Raw genomic sequence first — 20,351 nt, 5'->3', positions numbered from 1 at the left:
AATAAGCATCTTCGGTGGTGCAAATTGCTGAAAACAGTAATGAGTCTGATTAGACTTCATTTCAATTATGACAGCTTGTCTAGGAAAAAAAAAATTTATATATATATTTTTTTTTCTTCATGCTTCAGAATTTGGTTGCAAGACACTACAGAGTTTAAAAAATAAAAAGCCACCTCTGTATTTCCTTTCCACAGTTCACTAATGAAGAGAGAATTGTCCAAGTCGTCATCCAATTTACACACTGGAAAACTGGATGGACAAAGTGGAGTCACAATCATGTTTGCTTAAAAACAGCAAAGGCTGCCTTGACTAATATGTCTAAATAAGGTCACCTTTAGTTTCTCTCTGCTTTGTTTTTTTTTTTTTTTCCTTAGGAATACAAAGCTATAAATGAGGTGCAGACTTCAACATGATTCATCCCTATTTGGTTTGTGGAGGTTATTCTCCAGATTAATGGGCTCACCTTTCAATTATGTTTTATCCATGGATATTCTACTTAAAATCATAAAAATATAGAAAACTGTTGGACTATGCATGCTAATTATCTGACTGATTTTTTTAAAAATACATATATTGGGGGAAAAATAAAAGAAGCCAAGCTTTATGAATGTGCACTAATATATCAGAAAGTGTAAAGGAATATTCATTAGGCACTAAACTTGATTTGATATTTTTAAAAAGTATGTTATTTAGCTGCATTTAACAGCTAACCTCCTATTAAATCATGCCTGAATATACTGCTCAAATTGAAAGAAAAAAATTGTTAATGTAAAAAGCCTTTAAGTGATTAAGCTGTCACTGCTGTCATTCGGGCACTCTAGTAACATTTTAATGCTTCTGAGAGCTATGGCCAGGGATGCAATCCACTATTTTATGTTATATTTTCTGAAGAGATTATTTTTAAAGTATAATATCATTTGACACTGAACCGGATAAAATAATTCCTAAAGTAAAATATGAAAACAATGGCTGGATGTAGAAGCATTTAAAAAAAGGAACGCACAATAAAACATCCTAACCTGAAAAACTTCACAAGTTAGCTAAGTGATCATGTAATGGCCATAAGACTGAAAGTCATATATAAATGAAATTGTAGTATTGTTTGTAGGCATTTGGATACTTTCAAAAAGATTTACTTAAAAGGAGACCAGTTCCAGGTATGTCAGTTCAATGAGCAGGAATGTACTTTTAGACCTATGATTCGTTAATTCTATGAATTTTTCTATTGTGTTTAAGGCGGCGGTGTGGGGGGGTACCTTTTGTATAGAAAACACAAAAACAATTCTAAATTTATAATTGGGATGCTTTCCTAAGTAACTCAATTATCATATATTTTAATTATTTGCTTTTCAAGGATTTTTTAAACATTTCATCTCAAATGATTCTAGTAAAGTGTTTTTCTTTTTGAATGCAATTGACAAAATGTGTCAGTATATAATAATATTGTCATTAGTTTTCCTTTTTTGAAAAACTTTACATATGTAATCCCAGACCTCCTTGAAAATGAGCCACTCAATGAAGGAAATGATGTTCATAGTATATTTGGAGGTCATAAATAAGACTTTTAAGTTTTATAAGTATGGAAACTTTTTGAGATATATGACTTGGTTCAAGCCACAAATAATAAATATATAGCTAAAGAAAACTTTAAGTAATGCTTATATTTGATTAAAGTATTATGTATACATGCTAGTTAAATAACTTAGAATGTGCTTTGGACTCTGAGATTATAAATAATAAAGCAGATCATTTTTAGGATAAAGGTATTTTAAAAAATCTCTTTTCCTTCTCTCTGTCACCTTTCCCCATTTTCTCTATATCCTTTCCACAACTACAGACACACTTTCGTATACACATGTAAGCACCTAGATTTGATTTTTCTGTGTAACCTACCTGTATCACCCGCAGGGTTTTGGTTTTCCTGTTGTTTAGGGACTTGTTTAAATAGGACGCACACTGTTTGAAGAGGTAGCAGGAAGATTTGACTTATTTACTCTTTTAACATAAGCAACTAAAACTAGCGAATTTTAAATTACATTTCTATCTGCTAATTGAAAATGTGACTGGAAAAAAATTTTCCTTTTCCTTAAAATTATTACCAAATACTGGAGCTTATCCATAACTGAGGCCAATAAAATAGTTCATTATCATCAGTAAGAAGTATAAAATTGTAGAATAGTTTTCACCACATAGAAGTAACATCCTTACAGCTTTGAATTCTATTGACAGTATTGAGAGCAACCTTGTGTTTCACTGCTATATTAGAGACAAAGTAAGCTGTGTTTATTCACAACAGAAGAGAGTTGGATTGGAATTAAAGTAGAATTTATAAGCAAAAGAAAAGGGATCTGTATTTCATGTGGCAAATGCCACTGGATCAACCATTTTATTCAGTTCAGCCAAAACCTAACTTTTTTCTTTTTCTTTATGGCCTCATGTATTCTAACAGTAGATGAAACTATGCAGTTGAATATTGTCATAGAGAAAACAATCAAGATGGAATCTAAAGAAACAATTTCTCTGCTTGTGGTCCCTCCTATTGTTAGCTTTCCCCAAGGATTACTTTGTTGGGCACCCCCTCCAGGACAGGAAATGCCACTTTCTTTGAGGATGCTGATAGCCTGTCTTCTGCTTTTGTCTCATTATGCAGCATTCTTTGTTTTTACAAATGGAAGAGCCAATAGCACTAATGACTGGACTGTCATTCACACTGCACTTTAACAATGTTCTGTTTATCTGGAAATTAGAGCATCCTAATTATAGGTGGTGCTCAGGTTTTTTTCACCAAACCATAGAATGTGGCCAGGTAGGGAGAATGGAAAGGTGAGGAAACTACGGTTGTTACTAAGAGCTCTTCACTTTTAATCCTTGACCATGTTGATTGTATTCTAAAGCAGTTTATCTTCATATGTTGTCTTATATGGGAGAAACAACACTAAACCTACCAAAACTCATTTCATACGTTGCTTTTTCCACTGCCTTCAGATCAAAGTTATTTTCTTCAGGCTGGACTAAATTATACACAGGTCCCAGGAGTGAAGGACACTGAATTAATGCACTATGTCACCCAGCCCTGACTATAGAATATTTTTATCAAAGTCCAAGGCACTATTTTGCTATTGCATTAAAAATTAATGCATGGATTGCCAAAAAGAGAAAAATGCATAAATAACCTAAACAAATTTTGTCTGGGCTTTGCACACTTTAGAGTTACCTTAAACAAAGAGTTTTTAAGGAGAATGGTTGGAGTTGTATACATATATGTAAATAATATTCTTACTCCTTTGTCTAATTATATGAGAGAGACCTCCAATTTAAACAAGCAGTCTTAATTATCTATTTTGTTTTATGTAAACTGTCTTTTTAGAGTAAGGTTTCAGAGGAACACAAAAAGAAGCTGAATGCAGATTCCGTCTTACACAGGGTCGTGGGGCTTGGCAGATTATGAATTTGTTTATTGACCCATGTCAGCATGGGATGTTGGGCAAAAATGAATGTAGTTCACCTTAAATATAACTAAATTGAACTTTGCATTTATATACTTGAAACAGAATAGATACACACAAATAACTATTTACGAATAGCACTATGTACACATAATGATTAACATAACATTTTAGCAGTGTGACAGAGGACATTAACCACCCATGTCATAACTCAAGGTTGGTACCATGCCCAGTTTGTGTTAATTAAAAGTGCAAATTTATTTTATATGGCACAAGAGTATCTTGAGAATCAACTGGAATGACCCCAGACTTTTAGGACGCTGATAACGTTATCTCAGCAGAGTCCTTTTTTAAAATAAAGATTCAAAACCCATAGAAAATGCACAATACTTTTGGCATTTGGATTTCTCTTTCTGGATCAATCATACAGGCTGAATACTATGAATCTAGCATGGAGCTTTCAGGTTGTGTTAACCCCATTTATCCCTGCACGCTACAGCTCACCTGTTATTTATACACATAAGAGGTTTGATACTGCAGAACAAGGGGAGTGCTCTGTTGTGACACAGAACATACGTATTCATTAGCCCTGGCAGGTCCCTATGGACAGAAGTGGTGTGTCCTGATGATCTCTGTATGACAGAAAGAACTGGGGGGGAAGGGTAGATGGCCTTAATGGATTGAAAACGTATATGGAAAAAGGGAAGAGACAGAATGAGTAATGAAAGGCCACAAAGTAACAACTTTAAAGGTTAGCTACAAAGCACTATTTAAACTGATTAAAATTGTCTAAAATCATTCACAGAGGTAGAATAAACAAGATAACATTTGACTCAACATGGGAAAATCAGTCCTCTTATGCACTAACCCTCAAATCCTTTCGCTTGCAATAGTTGATAACACTGACACTAAATACTAAGATTCAGAGTATGAATTGTTTGTATATTTTAAATTGCATGTATATGCATAGTTGTGTATTCTGTTGAATTATGGTAGGATGTACACAGACTTTTGGACATTGTTTTTTACTTGATTTAGATGATTATTCAAAAATTTGTATACATATGCTTTTGTAAAACTACCCCTTGCTCTAAAAAAGAAAACCCATAAATCTGAACTATAAACTATATGTATTTTATGTGAGTGTGATTATATGTTCATTTGAATACTTTGATTTGAGTATGGGAGATTTTAGGACCCCCAGAGGAAAATAAATTATTTATTTGAATTATGATTTTTGGTTTGCTTTAAGTGATAGGCTCTCTTGATAATGTATTGAACATAAGCCTGGTGGCCTAAAAGTGATATTTCTTTTATCAGTGTAATTTTCTTTGCATAACTGCTTATGCACTCATCCTCATAAATGCAAGTCATTCTCTTATATATGACTTGCATGTTAAAAATGATGACCTATGAGACCCATGCATACCAAGTTTCAACCTCATTATGAAATATTGGCAAAATAGAGATTTTTATACTTGGTCACGTTTTGATGAGTGAATATTTTGTTGCTGTGAATAACATTTAATGCATTCTAGGGAAACTGATTCAGATCATAAGCTACCCACAAATTTAATTGAAGGACAGGGTATATACCATTCTAGTCCAAGTCATGGTGCCCTGTAACATTGAATACTTGCTTTTAAAGCTCAAAATGATGACATACAGAACAAGATCAGTTGCTTATCCAGATACCATCTACCCAGCAACTTGCTATAAGAAATAAGAAGCATAACTTTGGAGTAACTTAATGTCTCAAAAGTTGTAGTAGAGGTCATGATCGACTATTACTATTAAATGAAGTCTTGGTTTGTGGAGTCAGAACCTATGGCATATTCAGGGAGCATATTAGGAATGGTGGAGACTGACATGGAAAACAGCTAGAAAAAGTATCTAACAAATCAGAGCAAAGGGGGGGACGCTGAAACAGCAGCAATCTGGAAACCAGTTTTTTAAAGCAATCATTTCTCATTTTACACTGTTGTACTAGTGACACTGAATCAACAAGGGAAATATCAAATATTTTTCCCATGCTTTGAGTAACAGGGCAGGAATGACATAATAAATAGTATTTGGAAAAATTGTAATCTAAAGGCACTACTATTTTTTTAAGTTTTAAAGCACTATACTTGCTAGTTTTCAGGATAATGTACTTAAGTGAAAAAACTGGAGCTTGAAGCTTCAGAGTGAAGTCATAATTTTAATTGCGTATGTGACCAGTAGATACCATAAAAATACCTGATGTTGTCATAGGGAGTGGGAACGTCATGACAAAATGGAGAGGGCATGCCATGTCTAGAGGGGGCAACTGGACCTCAGATTCAGGCAACTGTTGCCAGGCAAGAATGAGGTCTAGTGTAAGACCATTCAACTTGTCTTGAAAAAGTGGGAACTATGGAACTACAGATTCTTTTATATAAAATTGACTGATTTTTAAAACTCTGTGCTGGCCAAATGAAATATAGTTACAGGTTACATGCTGCCTGCAGGCTGTCAGGTGGCAATTTCTCTATGTTAGAAGGTGAGGTATTTAAACTATATTTACCAAGGACCATTTAGCCAGAAATGCCTTTGTGATTGTTAAAAAGGATTGCTTTATGCAAATAATGTGGAGTAGGGGGAGGGAGTAATTTGCTGCAAAATGTATTATAATTTGGATTCTTGAGGTGTGAAAGTGTGATTTAACGAGAAAAATCTTTGACAGTATTACTGTATAATTAGAATATCTTATTTTGAGACTGGGTTTTCAGATCATCCTTAACTGGTTTTAAACCTCTATTGTTTCTTAGCTGTGGTCTCTACAATGTTGACTCACAAATACCATTAAGAATAAATAGCATAAAAATAGTTTGAATTTTTGACAGCTTTTTGATTAAGGAGATCATGCTCTGTGTTTTGCTGAGTATGAAAGAATTTCTATACCTTTCTTATAACCAACATTCCCACTGGAAAATTTCCTTTTCAGTAGCTGTCCAGAGGTTGAAGAAAAAGTGATTTATAAATTCTAGGAGTGATTTTAGTTCTTTTTCTGTCCAGTCAGTTTTGTTTTGTGTTTAATGCATCTCTGGCTTTTTCAAAATAAAAGCATAAGAAGAAATATTTGTGTAGCAGGTTACAGTTGGAAAATATTTTCACAAATATTACTGCTTTAGGTAACCTTAATAACAATCGAGTAAGGTATATGATACCATTATTGTCAATATTTTATGGCTGAAAAAAGTGAGTATGATATGCTTATGTGATTTCACCAGGATTAGAACAAATAAATGATGGCATGGATCAGGGCCAGTGGTCTGAACCTCAAGCATGGGTTATTCACTCTTCAAACAAAATTCTAGGATCTTCTTTATGTTTTCTCCAGTCCCTGTCTATCCCAACCATCTAGTAATGCCTCCAAACAAAACACTGTGTTAGACAAAATAGTGCTCAACCCCACAGTATACTACGATAAGTGAAGTACTAAACCTGTAACTGAGGCTGTCTGGATTGGGGACTAGGTCATTTGAAAGTTCCCTTAATCTCTAAAATCAAAGAGTCTAAGGGAATTTAGAATGTGAAATTATAAAGAACACAGAAGCTGGAAAAGTTTCATTGTCTGGTAAACAGATTCCCTTGATGTAATTTCTTAGCATTGAACCACAGGCTTTACACACAGCAGGCCCTCAATTTGTTGACTAATTAAGATTAACAGTCCCTATATCATATTCAGCTTATACAGGACTTTTCATTTTGGTGTTCTGAAGATGGAACCTATTTAAATAGGTTAAGGAGAATATATAATTTCTGTGCTTCTTCCCCTCACTTTTCCCCTGATACTACTTTTAAATATGACGTCACATTTTAGGCTAGGAATTATTGGGAAATGGACTAAGGAAGATTTCAGATCAAATAGATTAGAACAGGTAATACTAGATACTGCTGGGTTGGCCTCTTGGCTTACGAGGGTCAGTACACAAAAGGAGAATGCTGCTTAGTCTGCTGAAACATTTTGGTTGGTCATCACTCCCCTTGAAGCATAAAGGTAAGTAGCTATTGTATAGGGCCAGTTTTCAGTATCAGGAAGTTTGTAGGCCCTCTCTCAGAAGACTCTTATTTTTTAGCCAATGAATTTGCTACTCTCTACTTGAAATTTTGAATGTTCTATGTGTTAGTTTTGCCATTTCCTACCTAGGAGATGATGAATCTGTTGCATTATTAGGCTGAGGGGGCAGTAAGTAAACTATTATAATTACTTTATTGTATTTACCCCAGTAGTGATTTTTCCTAGAGAGAATCTTGGTAAATATGGTGTTCAATTTTTAAAAAAATATCCAAAGGAGTGTAATAGGTGTAGTGATGTCGTGCAGGCCTGTGTGAGCACTGTGCAGCTTTCCTAGAGCAAGCCGGCCATGCCTGCAGGTGTTTGCCTCAGGTCTCTGCCCTTAGGAAGTCTCAGAAAACCTATAAATGAAAGCAGAGTCCCTAACAGCCAGAATTACTCTATGGGAACCTTGTAGAAGAGAGCCGCTTTTATAGACCTCATGAACTTCTGAATAGCATACCTGTGTTGGGGTGGGGGGGTGCGGTAGTGAGTGTCTTAGATTAATATTTCCATGAATGTGTGCTAAAAATCGATTCTAGAAGACCTAGTCTTTTATTCCCAATTTCCTCCGGTTCTGAAAGTCGTTTCTATGTCCTTCATTTTTCTATATAACAGTGTCTTTACCATTTTGAAGCTGTGACAGAACTTTGAAAAATGCCACAGTAGTTTTGCTTCAAAATAGTTAAAGAGTTAAATGGAAGAAGTAGAGCAATGAGGCAGCAACTGTTTAGTAATTAAACCTAAGTTAGGGCTTCCCTGGTGGCGCAGTGGTTGAGAGTCCGCCTGCCGATGCAGGAGACACGGGTTCATGCCCCAGTCCAGGAAGATCCCACATGCCGCCGAGCGGCTGGGCCCGTGAGCCATGGCCGCTGAGCCTGCACTTCCGGAGCCTGTGCTCCGCAACAGGAGAGGCCACGACAGTGAGAGGCCTGCGTACCGCAAAAAAAAAAAAAAAAAAAAAACAAAAAAAAACCTAAGTTATAAAATGGTCAGTAATGATAAGAATGAAAAATGTTATCCAAACTGTCCGGTTTCATGGGAAATATAGACTTGTTCATTTATATATACATAAATTCATCCTATAACAATAAAATACTCAGGCTTTTTACTGTAGTAAAAAGTAAAAAGTACTTATGTTAAAGTATCTTAAAAGCAGTTTTCTATTAAATTATATATTTTAAAAATAAACACATTGCATTGTGAAATTTTCCAGCTGTATTAAGAATTTTCTAATCCTTTCAAAAATGAAAATTGATGTTTTGGAACAATTCTTCAATTATCTTGAGGAACTATTTTTCTTACTTTCTACTGTTTTCTGAATTTTTATTGTACCTAATATTTAAGCTGTTTCTAAACATCAGTGGGAGTTATTGTTCTGGAGTCATGTTTCTAATAATGTTAAAATAGTATTGTTTCTGAGGTTTTTCTCTTCATGTTCCAAAGAGAAACCATATAAGAACTGTTTTTAAAACCCATCTTATTATTTGGGTGCCAAGTTAAGTGACACGCATGTGCTGCTGTTATCTAGGGAGCATGATATTTTGTTCAAAGAACATTTGGCTCCACATTTTGCTTACATTTCACATCAGAAATATCGCCACAAATAAATAGAACAATAATAATAACAATGACAACAAGTTTAGTTCTATTTCCAATTAGTATTAAAATTCAAGAAACTGGTGAAAAAGCTCTTTGTCCTCCTAAGACCAGAACACTCTCCTGAACACAGGCTTCTTCAGTTCCTACTAATATTAGGAAGTAGCTTATGGTTTAACTATTAATTTATACTTTCAAATACTATTAATGATTTTAAAGCACTGGATAAATACTCATGTTTCAGGGGATGTGAATAATTCTGTCCCCTTAAGGTTATTTAATGAAAGCTTAATCTTAAATTTTGCAGCCCTGCTTAGGTTGTTATTTAGTATGCATCAATAAATAAACTTTCAATTATCTTGGTAAGCATATCCAAAAATAGAATGAGAATCAAAAGGCAATGGTGTATCCAGTAATTGTTCCAAATAGATAACTTTAAAAATATATAAATTTATTTATTTATTTGTTTGTTTGTTTTTGGCTGCGTTGGGTCTTCATTGCTGCACGTGGGCTTTCTCTAGTTGCAGTGAGCGGGGCCTACTCTTCATTGTGGTGCACGGACTTCTCATTGTGGTGGCTTCTCTTGTTGCGGTGTGTGGGCTCTAGGCGCGCAGGCTTCAGTATTTGTGCACGTGGGCTCTAGGGCACAGGCTCAACAGTTGTGGTGCACAGGCTTAGTTGCTCCGTGGCATGTGGGATCTTCTGGGACCAGGGCTCAAACCCATGTCCCCTGTATTGGCAGATGGATTCTCAACCACCGCACCACCAGGGAAGCCCCAAACAGATAATTTTGATAGAATCTTTATTTAATTTCAGATGAAACAAATCTTATGAAATTTAATTATTTTTGCTAGAGTTTATGCAGTTAAACTATGCATTTCTCTATGCAGTGAAAATGGCCAACCTATTTTATTTAAACTTTATTATATATTCCTGTCTTTTACAGTGATTATAACTTACTAAAATCATTTGTTGCATGTATTTTACAAATGATTAATCTACAAGAAAAATTTTAATCCAATAAAGGTGAAAGTTGCCCTTTTTGGTTGTTTTTTAAAATAATTACTCTAAAGCTAAAGCGATTTCATTTTTTCAAGGGGCAATTTTTTTTTAAAATCATGTTTGTCATGTATGTTTGTTAACTTATGCCACCAATGGCTTAGCTCAGCTAACTGAAAGGAAGCCAGACCCTTTTATGGGGGGGGAGGTGAGTGTTGTGTTGTGTTTGTGGTAAATTCCATTGTCTGTGACTCCTAAATTATTTTCTGAGACCTTTTTTTTAAGACATTTATTCATGTTTCTTCTGTATCCATCTAATCAAATTCCTACTCGTAGCATACATGTTTTCTTATTTTCTCAACTCTGTATTTTGATAATCTTTTAAAGAAAAAAAATCCTAATAGAAATTCCCTGGAAATAATTTACAGGACTAATGAATCTGTAGGTCTTTTAGACAGTTCTACATTACAGTCCCATTAATATTCTCTCCTTTTTATAAGGCTTGAAGTAAATCCCATGACACTAGAAGAATTTAGATACTGATTACTTGCGATTGGTTCCTGGTGATTTGCTCTTAATAATTTCCAGTTGAATTTAATGAAAGTATGATTCCTGAAATGCTGCTTCATTAAAATTGCATCTTTTCCCCTTTAAGTGTGGTCTCGGTCATTTCACCCATTTTGCGGTGTGTTTTTCTCCCCCTTAAAAAGTAATGATTGAGAAAGCAGAAACAATTAAGAATATCACTTTAGTTCTTCCTAGAAGGCCCCCCAGAGTTCCTCTGCATGAAATGATGCAAGCTGCACTTCATCAGGATTTTATAATATGTTCTTTCCAATTGAAGAGATTATTTTTTTAAGTAGTTTTAAAAGAGAAACATGAAGATTTGTGGGGAGGTGAAGGGAAGGAAAGTGAAGAATCTGTTGCATATACAGGAGAAGTAAGGTGTTTAGTATTTTTACTCAAAAAGATATATATATATATATATATATATATATATATATATATATGGAGCTTGATTAAGTTATACAGTGCAGCATTCAGAGTTAATTTAATTGAGATGGTGATTTGCCAATGAATATCTACATGGATCCTTTTTAAAAATCCAAATGCAAATGAGTACAACTGCAGTAAAATATATTTGCAAATGAATCCTGTTGCTTTATTCATTTATTATGTAATTACTGCAATCTTTCCCACCTTGTTTTCAGTATTTCTTAATCATTAAGTCAGAAGCATGACAGCAGTGCCGGCCCTGGCATGATTCTCTTTGACTGAAACCTTGTAAATTAACACAATTAGCACAGCATCATCCTGCTAATTAACTTCCAGAGTCTGGTGCAGTGGTTTTGCAAGCAAGGAAGAGGGAGTCAGAAGGGAATCAACATGCCATTCTGTTACCAAACTCTGTGATACGTTCAGTTTAGCTCAGTAAGTCAAAGCCGGCCATGTCAGGAGCCAAAGTCAGGCAATGAAGAGCTAAAGGGGTTGGAGGAGGAAAGCAGAAGCGGGTAGGAGCTGTCAAAATAGACTGCAGTAATTCAGAAGGGAGCTGATGCCACAGATGCTTCATTTAGACCAGAACTCCTTCTTATCAAGGAATCTCTGCCAGAGGGCACAAGAGAGTTTGCAAAATTCACTTACCATAATACAAAGGAGATTAAGGAGGCCTGCTTAATACAGCTGTATCAGAATAGGAAGTGTTCCAATCAAGCAGAGATTAGAATAGGACGAACCAGCATTGGGAAATAGAACAGGGTTCCAGTGTTCTTCTGTAACTAACTATAAGTGAGTCCTCGAGGGTACATTATAAATCCCTTTGGGTACTGGTTCCCTAATGAGGGAAATAAGGCAATGTCTAAGGTCTCTCTTTAAACTGTAAAATTCAAATGATTCTCTCATTCTGACTGCTTCATAATGAGAAAATACTCTTGTATAGTTTGCTACATAGTCACCTTGCTTCCGTTTGTAATCTAGCAGATGATAGAGTTACACATAACATCTCATTTTCTAGTTGTACTCTTCGAGTTTATGCCACACACTGCTTTCCATAAATGTAAAGGGTTAGAATCCAGATTCTCTGTTCTTATCTTCCCTTTTACCTGCTTCCCCCCTTCATTCATATATATATATATATATATATATTTTCCCCCCCACCCCTCAGTACCTTGAAGGCTGTAAGGCAGAGGGAAAGATGATAACAGAAGAAGGGAGAATGCTAGCTAGAAGACCGACAGACAAGTGATGCTTGTTTTTTTTTTTCAGAGTTTCAACAACAGGACTGAGAGGCAGAAAGGAGCCAGTTGTAATTCATACCGAGTTGTAGGCTTTGTGCGATGAAAGCGATGGAGCGCTGCCTGGGAGATTGCTTTGCTGCACTCCACGAAGCAGATTTGAAACTGTCGTGGACCACTTTAGATGAGAGTTGGATTATGGAATGACCTGCTATGTCTGTGTCATATTGTTCTGCGCAGGGAGCATTATACTGTGCTAACTAGGTGTTCAGTACCAAATAAGAGAGGTGTCCTAGATGTGATCTGTCAGCTGTGTCTCATTTTTATATTGGTTAAAATATAAAACAGAAACTGTGATGTGAAGAGACAGGATAGCTGGATATCGCACATGTTAATACTCTCACGTGCTAGATATTTAAAATGTATGCATATTTTATTGTAAGAACTTGTGATTGAATTCTAACTTGACAGGAATGTGTATGTACATACATATGTGTTTCTGTGTGTGTGTGTAGCAAGTAACTTGATAGGCTTAGCAGAAATAAATTTACTTATTACTTAAAAATGAAAAAAAATGTAGGTTTCCTACAGAGTTTTCATTTAAATTGTTTACTTTTTATACAGGGTATAAATTACTTTTATACAGGGTTGAAAGTTTTCATTTAAACTGTTTACTTTTTATACAGGGTTGAAATTTTATACAGGGTTTTCATTTAAATTGTTTACTTTTTATACAGGGTTGAAATTCAGTCCCTTTTAAAGTATATGCATTGTAGAGACCATAACAGGTATTATAAACTGTGGAAATCCTTTATAATGTCACTATCGTTGGTGGAAAATAATAGGTAACAAAAGAAGTTGGGGGAAAAAGCTTTAACGGTTCTGATGAGTATCTAAGTAAATTAACTTTTTCCCCCCCAAATCTTTAGGCTTGAAGATGCAGTGGACGCCGGAGCATGCCCAGTGGCCAGAACAGCACTTTGACATCACCTCCACCACTCGGTCTCCTGCCCACAAAGTTGAAGCTTACAGAGGTCATCTGCAGCGCACCTACCAGTATGCCTGGGCAAATGATGACATATCTGCTCTGACTGCATCCAACCTACTAAAAAAATATGCAGAGAAGTATTCTGGCATTTTGGAAGGCCCCGTGGACCGACCTGTACTCAGCAACTACTCTGATGCGCCATCAGGACTAGTGAACGGTCGGAAAAATGAAAGCGAACCGTGGCAGCCTTCCTTGAATTCAGACGCTGTTTATCCCATGAACTGTGTTCCGGATGTTATCACTGCCAGCAAAGCTGGAGTCAGTTCAGCCCTCCCTCCAGCAGATGTCTCTGCAAGTATAGGGAGCTCTCCTGGGGTGGCCAGCAACCTGACAGAGCCTAGTTATTCAAGTAGTACCTGTGGAAGCCACACTGTACCTAGTCTTCATACAGGGCTCCCATCTCAGGAATATGCCCCAGGATACAACGGCTCATATTTGCATTCTACTTATAGCAGCCAGCCAGCACCTGCACTTCCTTCACCTCATCCTTCTCCCTTGCATAGCTCTGGGCTCCTACAGCCACCACCTCCTCCTCCACCGCCACCAGCCCTGGTCCCAGGCTACAATGGGACTTCTAATCTCTCCAGTTATAGCTATCCCTCTGCTAGCTATCCTCCTCATACTGCTGTGGGATCTGGGTACAGCCCTGGGGGTGCACCCCCTCCTCCTTCAGCATACCTGCCTTCAGGAATTCCTGCTCCCACCCCCCTGCCCCCCACCACTGTTCCTGGCTACACCTACCAGGGTCATGGTTTGACACCGATCGCACCCGCGGCTCTGACAAACAGTTCGGCAAGTTCTCTCAAAAGGAAAGCTTTCTATATGGCAGGGCAAGGAGACATGGACTCCAGTTATGGAAATTACAGCTATGGCCAACAGAGATCTACACAGAGTCCTATGTACAGAATGCCCGACAACAGCATTTCAAACTCAAATCGGGGGAATGGCTTTGACAGAAGTGCTGAAACATCATCCTTAGCATTTAAGCCAACGAAGCAGCTAATGTCCTCTGAACAGCAAAGGAAATTCAGCAGCCAGTCCAGTAGGGCTCTGACCCCTCCTTCCTACAGTACTGCTAAAAATTCATTGGGATCAAGATCCAGCGAATCCTTCGGGAAGTACACTTCACCAGTAATGAGTGAGCATGGGGATGAGCACAGGCAGCTCCTCTCTCATCCAATGCAAGGCCCTGGACTCCGTGCAGCTACCTCATCCAACCACTCTGTGGACGAGCAACTGAAGAATACTGACACGCACCTCATTGACCTGGTAACCAACGAGATTATCACCCAAGGACCGCCAGTGGACTGGAATGACATTGCTGGTCTCGACCTGGTAAAGGCTGTCATTAAAGAGGAGGTTTTATGGCCAGTGTTGAGGTCAGATGCATTCAGTGGACTGACGGCCTTACCTCGGAGCATCCTTTTATTTGGACCTCGGGGAACAGGCAAAACATTATTGGGCAGATGCATAGCTAGTCAGCTGGGGGCCACATTTTTCAAAATTGCTGGTTCTGGACTTATCGCCAAGTGGTTAGGAGAAGCAGAGAAAATTATCCACGCCTCTTTCCTTGTGGCCAGGTGTCGCCAGCCCTCGGTGATTTTTGTCAGTGACATTGACATGCTTCTCTCCTCTCAAGTGAGTGAGGAACACAGTCCAGTCAGTCGGATGAGAACCGAATTTCTGATGCAGCTGGACACTGTACTAACTTCGGCTGAGGACCAAATCGTAGTAATTTGTGCCACCAGTAAACCAGAAGAAATAGATGAATCTCTTCGGAGGTACTTCATGAAACGACTTTTAATCCCACTTCCTGACAGCACAGCGAGGCACCAGATAATAGTACAACTGCTCTCACAGCACAATTACTGTCTCAATGACAAGGAGTTTGCACTGCTCGTCCAGCGCACAGAAGGCTTTTCTGGACTAGACGTGGCTCATTTGTGTCAGGAAGCAGCGGTGGGCCCTCTCCATGCCATGCCAGCCACAGACCTTTCAGCCATTATGCCCAGCCAGTTGAGACCCGTTACATATCAAGACTTTGAAAATGCTTTCTGCAAGATTCAGCCTAGCATATCTCAAAAAGAGCTTGATATGTATGTTGAATGGAACAAAATGTTTGGTTGCAGTCAGTGATAACTTCTTTAAAAAAAATGTAATGAATGTTGGCACACACACATAAAACCTGCTACATAGGGTATAGAGCCCCTTTCCAGTAGTGTTTGAATTGCAAAGGGTACTGGGGAAGAAGACGATTAAGTTGCATCTTTAGAGTCAGGGTAGATTTGGAGGAAAAATGCATCCAATGAGAGCTTCTGATTTGAAAGCCCCAGATGACATAAAGCATCTGCTGATGCTCAGTTCGGTTCAAGCTAGACAACACTCACCAAGGAGCAAGGTGCAAGTGTGTTGATTTCAGAAGGACATGAACCTCGTGTGTTGATTCCATTCTGCTGTTCTCGAGATTTAGTTGCTGTCAAGTGCCTGGAGTGGTGCTTTATTTTTTGTTTGCCTCACAATTACATTGGTGGCATGTGCTAATATAAAGAGCTTTAACTTCAAACATTATTGGACTAAAGAGATGAATGGTTGTGTTTCGACAGAAAACCAGATTTTTGCCATTTTAAGAGCAACAGTATTCCTCAATCCTGTCTGTTCTGCAGTATTAAGCTAAGAACAGGTAAAACAGGGTAACGGTAATCTGGACCTTAATTTCTGCAGTTCATTTCTTTTAATGTTCTTGTCTGCAAAAACTCAGGAAAGTGATTGTGATTTGTACAGTACCTCAAAGGAATGTGTTGAAAGCACTATGTACTGCTGAGAGTAATGGGATAGGCTTCAATGTTACTTTATATTAAAATGTATGTTTACCTCAACAATTGGAAAATAGCAAGGAAAATTACTTTGAATGTATCCAGAAAAATACTGAGTGTGATACAACTGAATATTTACAACTTAAAGTAAAAATGGAAGGATTTTTTTTTAAAGGTTCTTTCACTAATTATGGGGAATTGACCAGAGCAGAATAATTCTTTATATCAATACCTGAAAGAGTTCTTCGTACATTGCTCCTTGATAATGAAGTGAAAATGTTCTTAGAAGGTACACTGGTTAATGGAAAGCTACTTATACAGTCTGTGTTAGTGTCTAGAACAGTCAGCCACAAGACCCGTTTAGGACCCTGAAAGTCACAGTACCTAAAAACTAGGACTGCCTTTTCCTGCAGAGCTGGTAATGGTGGTGGTGATTTGCAAGTTCTCTCTGAAACTGCTGGGAATGGTGTCATCCTATTCACTAATCTAGCTTATAGGCTTGCCGTGCTGTTTGACAGAATGCAGAAGATAGCAACCAAAACAAACAAGCAAACAAATAAATACAGAAAACAACCAACCAACTTATATATCTGCAAAGAATATATCTACGTCCCCTCTCCTTCTTGACTCCTCTCTTGTCAGTGCAATTTTGCTTCTCATTTTGAAATCTTCTGGGCTGTAGTGCTCCCACATTCATTTCTACCTCAGTTTTGTTGCATTTCTCTTAGAAAGTCAAATAGAAAATTGGAAGTAGACACACACACACACACACACACACACACACACACACACACACACAAATATAGCTTGCCAAACATGTTACCTTGTTTTCTCTATCTTTTCCCATAAATCTAGTTTCCAAAACACATCAGCCTTCATGCTCACTTCCACCGAAGTCCACCCTCACCCCAACAGCATATGTGGCATTTTTCTCAATTTCCCATTCCTCATCTGCTCCCCACCAAGTTGTTCTTTGTATCCTTTAATGCTTTATGTGCAACTTTTCATTGCTAGGTGACTGATGTTTGGCAATGCCTCTGAACAGACACGGTGTAGGCTGTAGCCTTCCAAAGCCACTGCCCGTGCATAAGCAGAACAGCCTGGCTTTTTGAATGTATTTTTCCTGGTTTTTTTTTTCCTTCCTTTTTTTAGTTGAGAGATGCAGTAACAAAACTGTTGCAAAGCACTGGCATTTTATGTATTCAAAAAGTGATGTACATTTTTAAAAATTTTAAATAAATGCAATGAGAAGCCCTAAGAAAGGTCTTTCTGTTATTGTTTTGTTTTCCTTCAAATTTTTTTTTTTTTTACTGATTTCATCCACAATGTCAAATTCTCTGAAACACTTAACATAGAGAAAGCTAATGAAGGACTTGATATTTCTGAAATTTTATGATGCTTGATCATTACTCCCCTTTTTTCTTGTTTTTCTTGTTGCTAAAAACTGAGCAAATGAACCAGAATTTAACTTACTATGATTTTCTATCAATTAAAACTGTTCTTACACATAAATATTCCATATTAAAAAGCAGTGCCTTTCATTAAGGATACAAAAAATAATATTTAAGTACGTCCTCTGCTTTTCACAAGTGAATAAACACTACAGTCGTGTTCTGGCTCTACCCTGCACATATCCCTTATTGTAAGGAAATTCTAATATCCCCATTAACCTGTAGGTTCATATTGATCTCACTGACAAGTTTACTTTTGCACGGTGCTGACCTATTTTCAGTCTTTTGGACGTCACATTTCATCTCCGCCAACATTCTGTGTTCACTTGAAAGCAACTGGCAAGTTTTGACAAACCCAATCTTACTTAGACAACTTTGGAAAATCCAGTATTGACCCACATTTCCGTGGCTAGTAAGAGTTAATGCCAAATATATGACTGCACTATTGTGTTTTACACTCATTTATAAAACTGAAAATAAAGTCATGCATATTGGCTTTTAGCTTTAAATGACTTAAAAATTACTTTGAGATATGAGTGGCCAAAAATCCGTGTACTTAGGCAGAAGCTGAAGTTGTGTGTGAATTTCATTTAGCCTCACAAATTCTAGGATTTGATCTCTTAGGAAATTGGGCATGCTGAAGAAATGAAGATCTGTTGGGGGAGATAATGCTGACTTTTGAGTAGGTAGTGCTGTCCTGTGAGTCTTTGATTCTGCATGGCAGCATTATGAGCTCTTCTATGGACTAGCCTAATAATGAGCTCTTTTCTGACCATCTTTTCTAGAGCTTGGGGAGGGGGTGGGGGTACCACATCCTGAGAAGTGAACGTGCACAATCAGTTATGGTACAACTGAGTAATGGGGCTTCATAGTCTTGGACTCTTTTTGACTGCTCAGAATTTGGAGAAGGCTACTAATGAAGGTAAGGTAATGAGCCAGTCCAAGTCTCTTGCTGTCTGGCCAGGGGATTTGAGCCAGTCCACTTAACAGCCCCTAATTCCCTTCTTCACAAATGCAATAACATTTCCAACAGGGACAAAAAGGAAGTGAAGGAAACTACTTCAGTAGAAGGATCAATAGAAATTCAAGAGGTAGTTCATAATGACCTCATGTGTGACACGAATGGAAATACTCTACACTTCTGGCATGCTTCTCACCAAAATATTTAGAACATTAGTGACAATACAGAAAAATTTGCTGACTGAGCTGATCAATGGAATGTGAAGGCAGTATACTTTAAGGCTATTTACTTTCACACAGAATGTTTATCTATTAGTCAGTTTGTATTCTACTCAAATGCAGATAGACGGGTATAATGTTTTCTTGTGCATTTGAAACCTATCAAGGAGAAAATAAACCATTCCACTAAAATACATAGGCCAAACACCATCTGGGCAAGTGAAAAAAGCTATCCAGAGGCTATGCTATGTAAAATACCAAGGTCAATTTACACTGGTTGAATAGTACTTGGCTACGCAGTTTTCAAAAGAATACATCCAAAAAAAGTCCAAATTAATTCCCACAATAGGTCTTTGTAAATTTAAATATATTTGTGGGTTGGAAAATATGTTCCAGAGGCATTTAGAATTTTTTTCTCTGAAAATGTGTCTAACTCCAAGCAGAAAGTTACTTCTATAATCTCATTCTCATGTTTTCTTTTAGCAAGAATTGGGTATGATCATTGAAATTATTTTGCAAAGTGAAAGGGACACAGTTTGTTGAACTATTGAGGCCACTAAAGTTCTAATATATATACATATATATATATATAATTAGCGTGTATGTTTGTGTGTGTATGTATGTGGTATGTGTGCTGTTTTCACCACCAACTATGTGAACTTTAAAACTGTCTATTTTACATTACTCAGAAGCAACTGGTTACTTCCTCTCTTCATATATGCAGAGATATACATGACCACTTTATAATTCAAAGTGTTTTAATGTTTTTTCTTTTGAAAAGTAAAGCCTTCAGTTGTTGAATCACCTGATTTTCATATGAAGCACATTAGCAAACATGGAGCTATTAGTATTTCAGAATTCAAAACCAGCTGTACTTGTGACTAACCCACACATGAACTGAAGCTCACACTCTGCTAAGACCTCTGGTTGACATTCGATTTTGAACCTGCCAGATGCATTTGTGTGAACCAGGGATACTGCATCTTTAATGAACAAGTCTCTCCTCTTTCCTGTTTTTAAATACAACACAAGCAGTGTAGCACTAGGCACTGCAATTGTCAAAGACAATTAGACTGAAAGCAGGAAAATTTCACCTCCCTGTCTCAGTGATATGTAGAATGTCGGCAGCATGGGTCAGCCTTGCCACAGAGTTGTGTGAGAATATATGAATCAGTCCTATAGAATGTTAAATATTTATAAAATGGTTCTGTAGTACACCAAGGTTGGGAGCACATTCATTCTTTTTTGTTGTCCTATGATACAAAAAAAACTAAAGTTTATTTCCAGGCTTAAAACTCATTCTCATTCCCTCCCTGTCTCTTTCTCCCTCTTTCTCTCCCTCCCTCCCTCCCTCTCTTTCTCTCTCTCTCTCTGTGTTTCCTTGTGGATTATATACAGTTGCTAGAGAATATTCATTTCTTTGTTTTTCTTTTTTCATCTGAGATATATTCAAACATTGTTCTTTATAACCATTTCTACCTCATTGCTACATATTGTACATGTA

At 37.2% G+C, this 20,351-nt stretch overlaps 1 protein-coding gene across 3 annotated transcripts in view; it reads left to right on the top strand.

The window, feature by feature from the left end:
- Positions 1–20,351, top strand: part of FIGN (fidgetin, microtubule severing factor) — a 122,456-nt gene that overhangs the window by 100,084 nt on the left and 2,021 nt on the right. For 2 of the 3 annotated variants that reach the window (XM_079924586.1, XM_079924585.1), the window contains one exon: positions 13,286–20,351. This exon is cut by the window's right edge and continues 2,021 nt beyond it. In XM_079924586.1, coding sequence (XP_079780712.1) covers positions 13,294–15,540 — 2,247 coding nt within the window. In that variant the 5' untranslated portion in view covers positions 13,286–13,293 and the 3' untranslated portion in view covers positions 15,541–20,351. Of the gene's footprint in view, positions 1–15; positions 328–13,285 lie in introns of those variants that run through there. The other variant, XM_079924587.1, reaches the window with a different exon arrangement.

The sequence above is a fragment of the Stenella coeruleoalba genome (assembly GCF_951394435.1).
Source record: "Stenella coeruleoalba genome assembly, chromosome: 6".
In the NCBI taxonomy this organism is placed as follows: Eukaryota; Metazoa; Chordata; class Mammalia; order Artiodactyla; family Delphinidae; genus Stenella; species Stenella coeruleoalba.
This window is presented reverse-complemented; position numbering and strand designations above follow the sequence as displayed.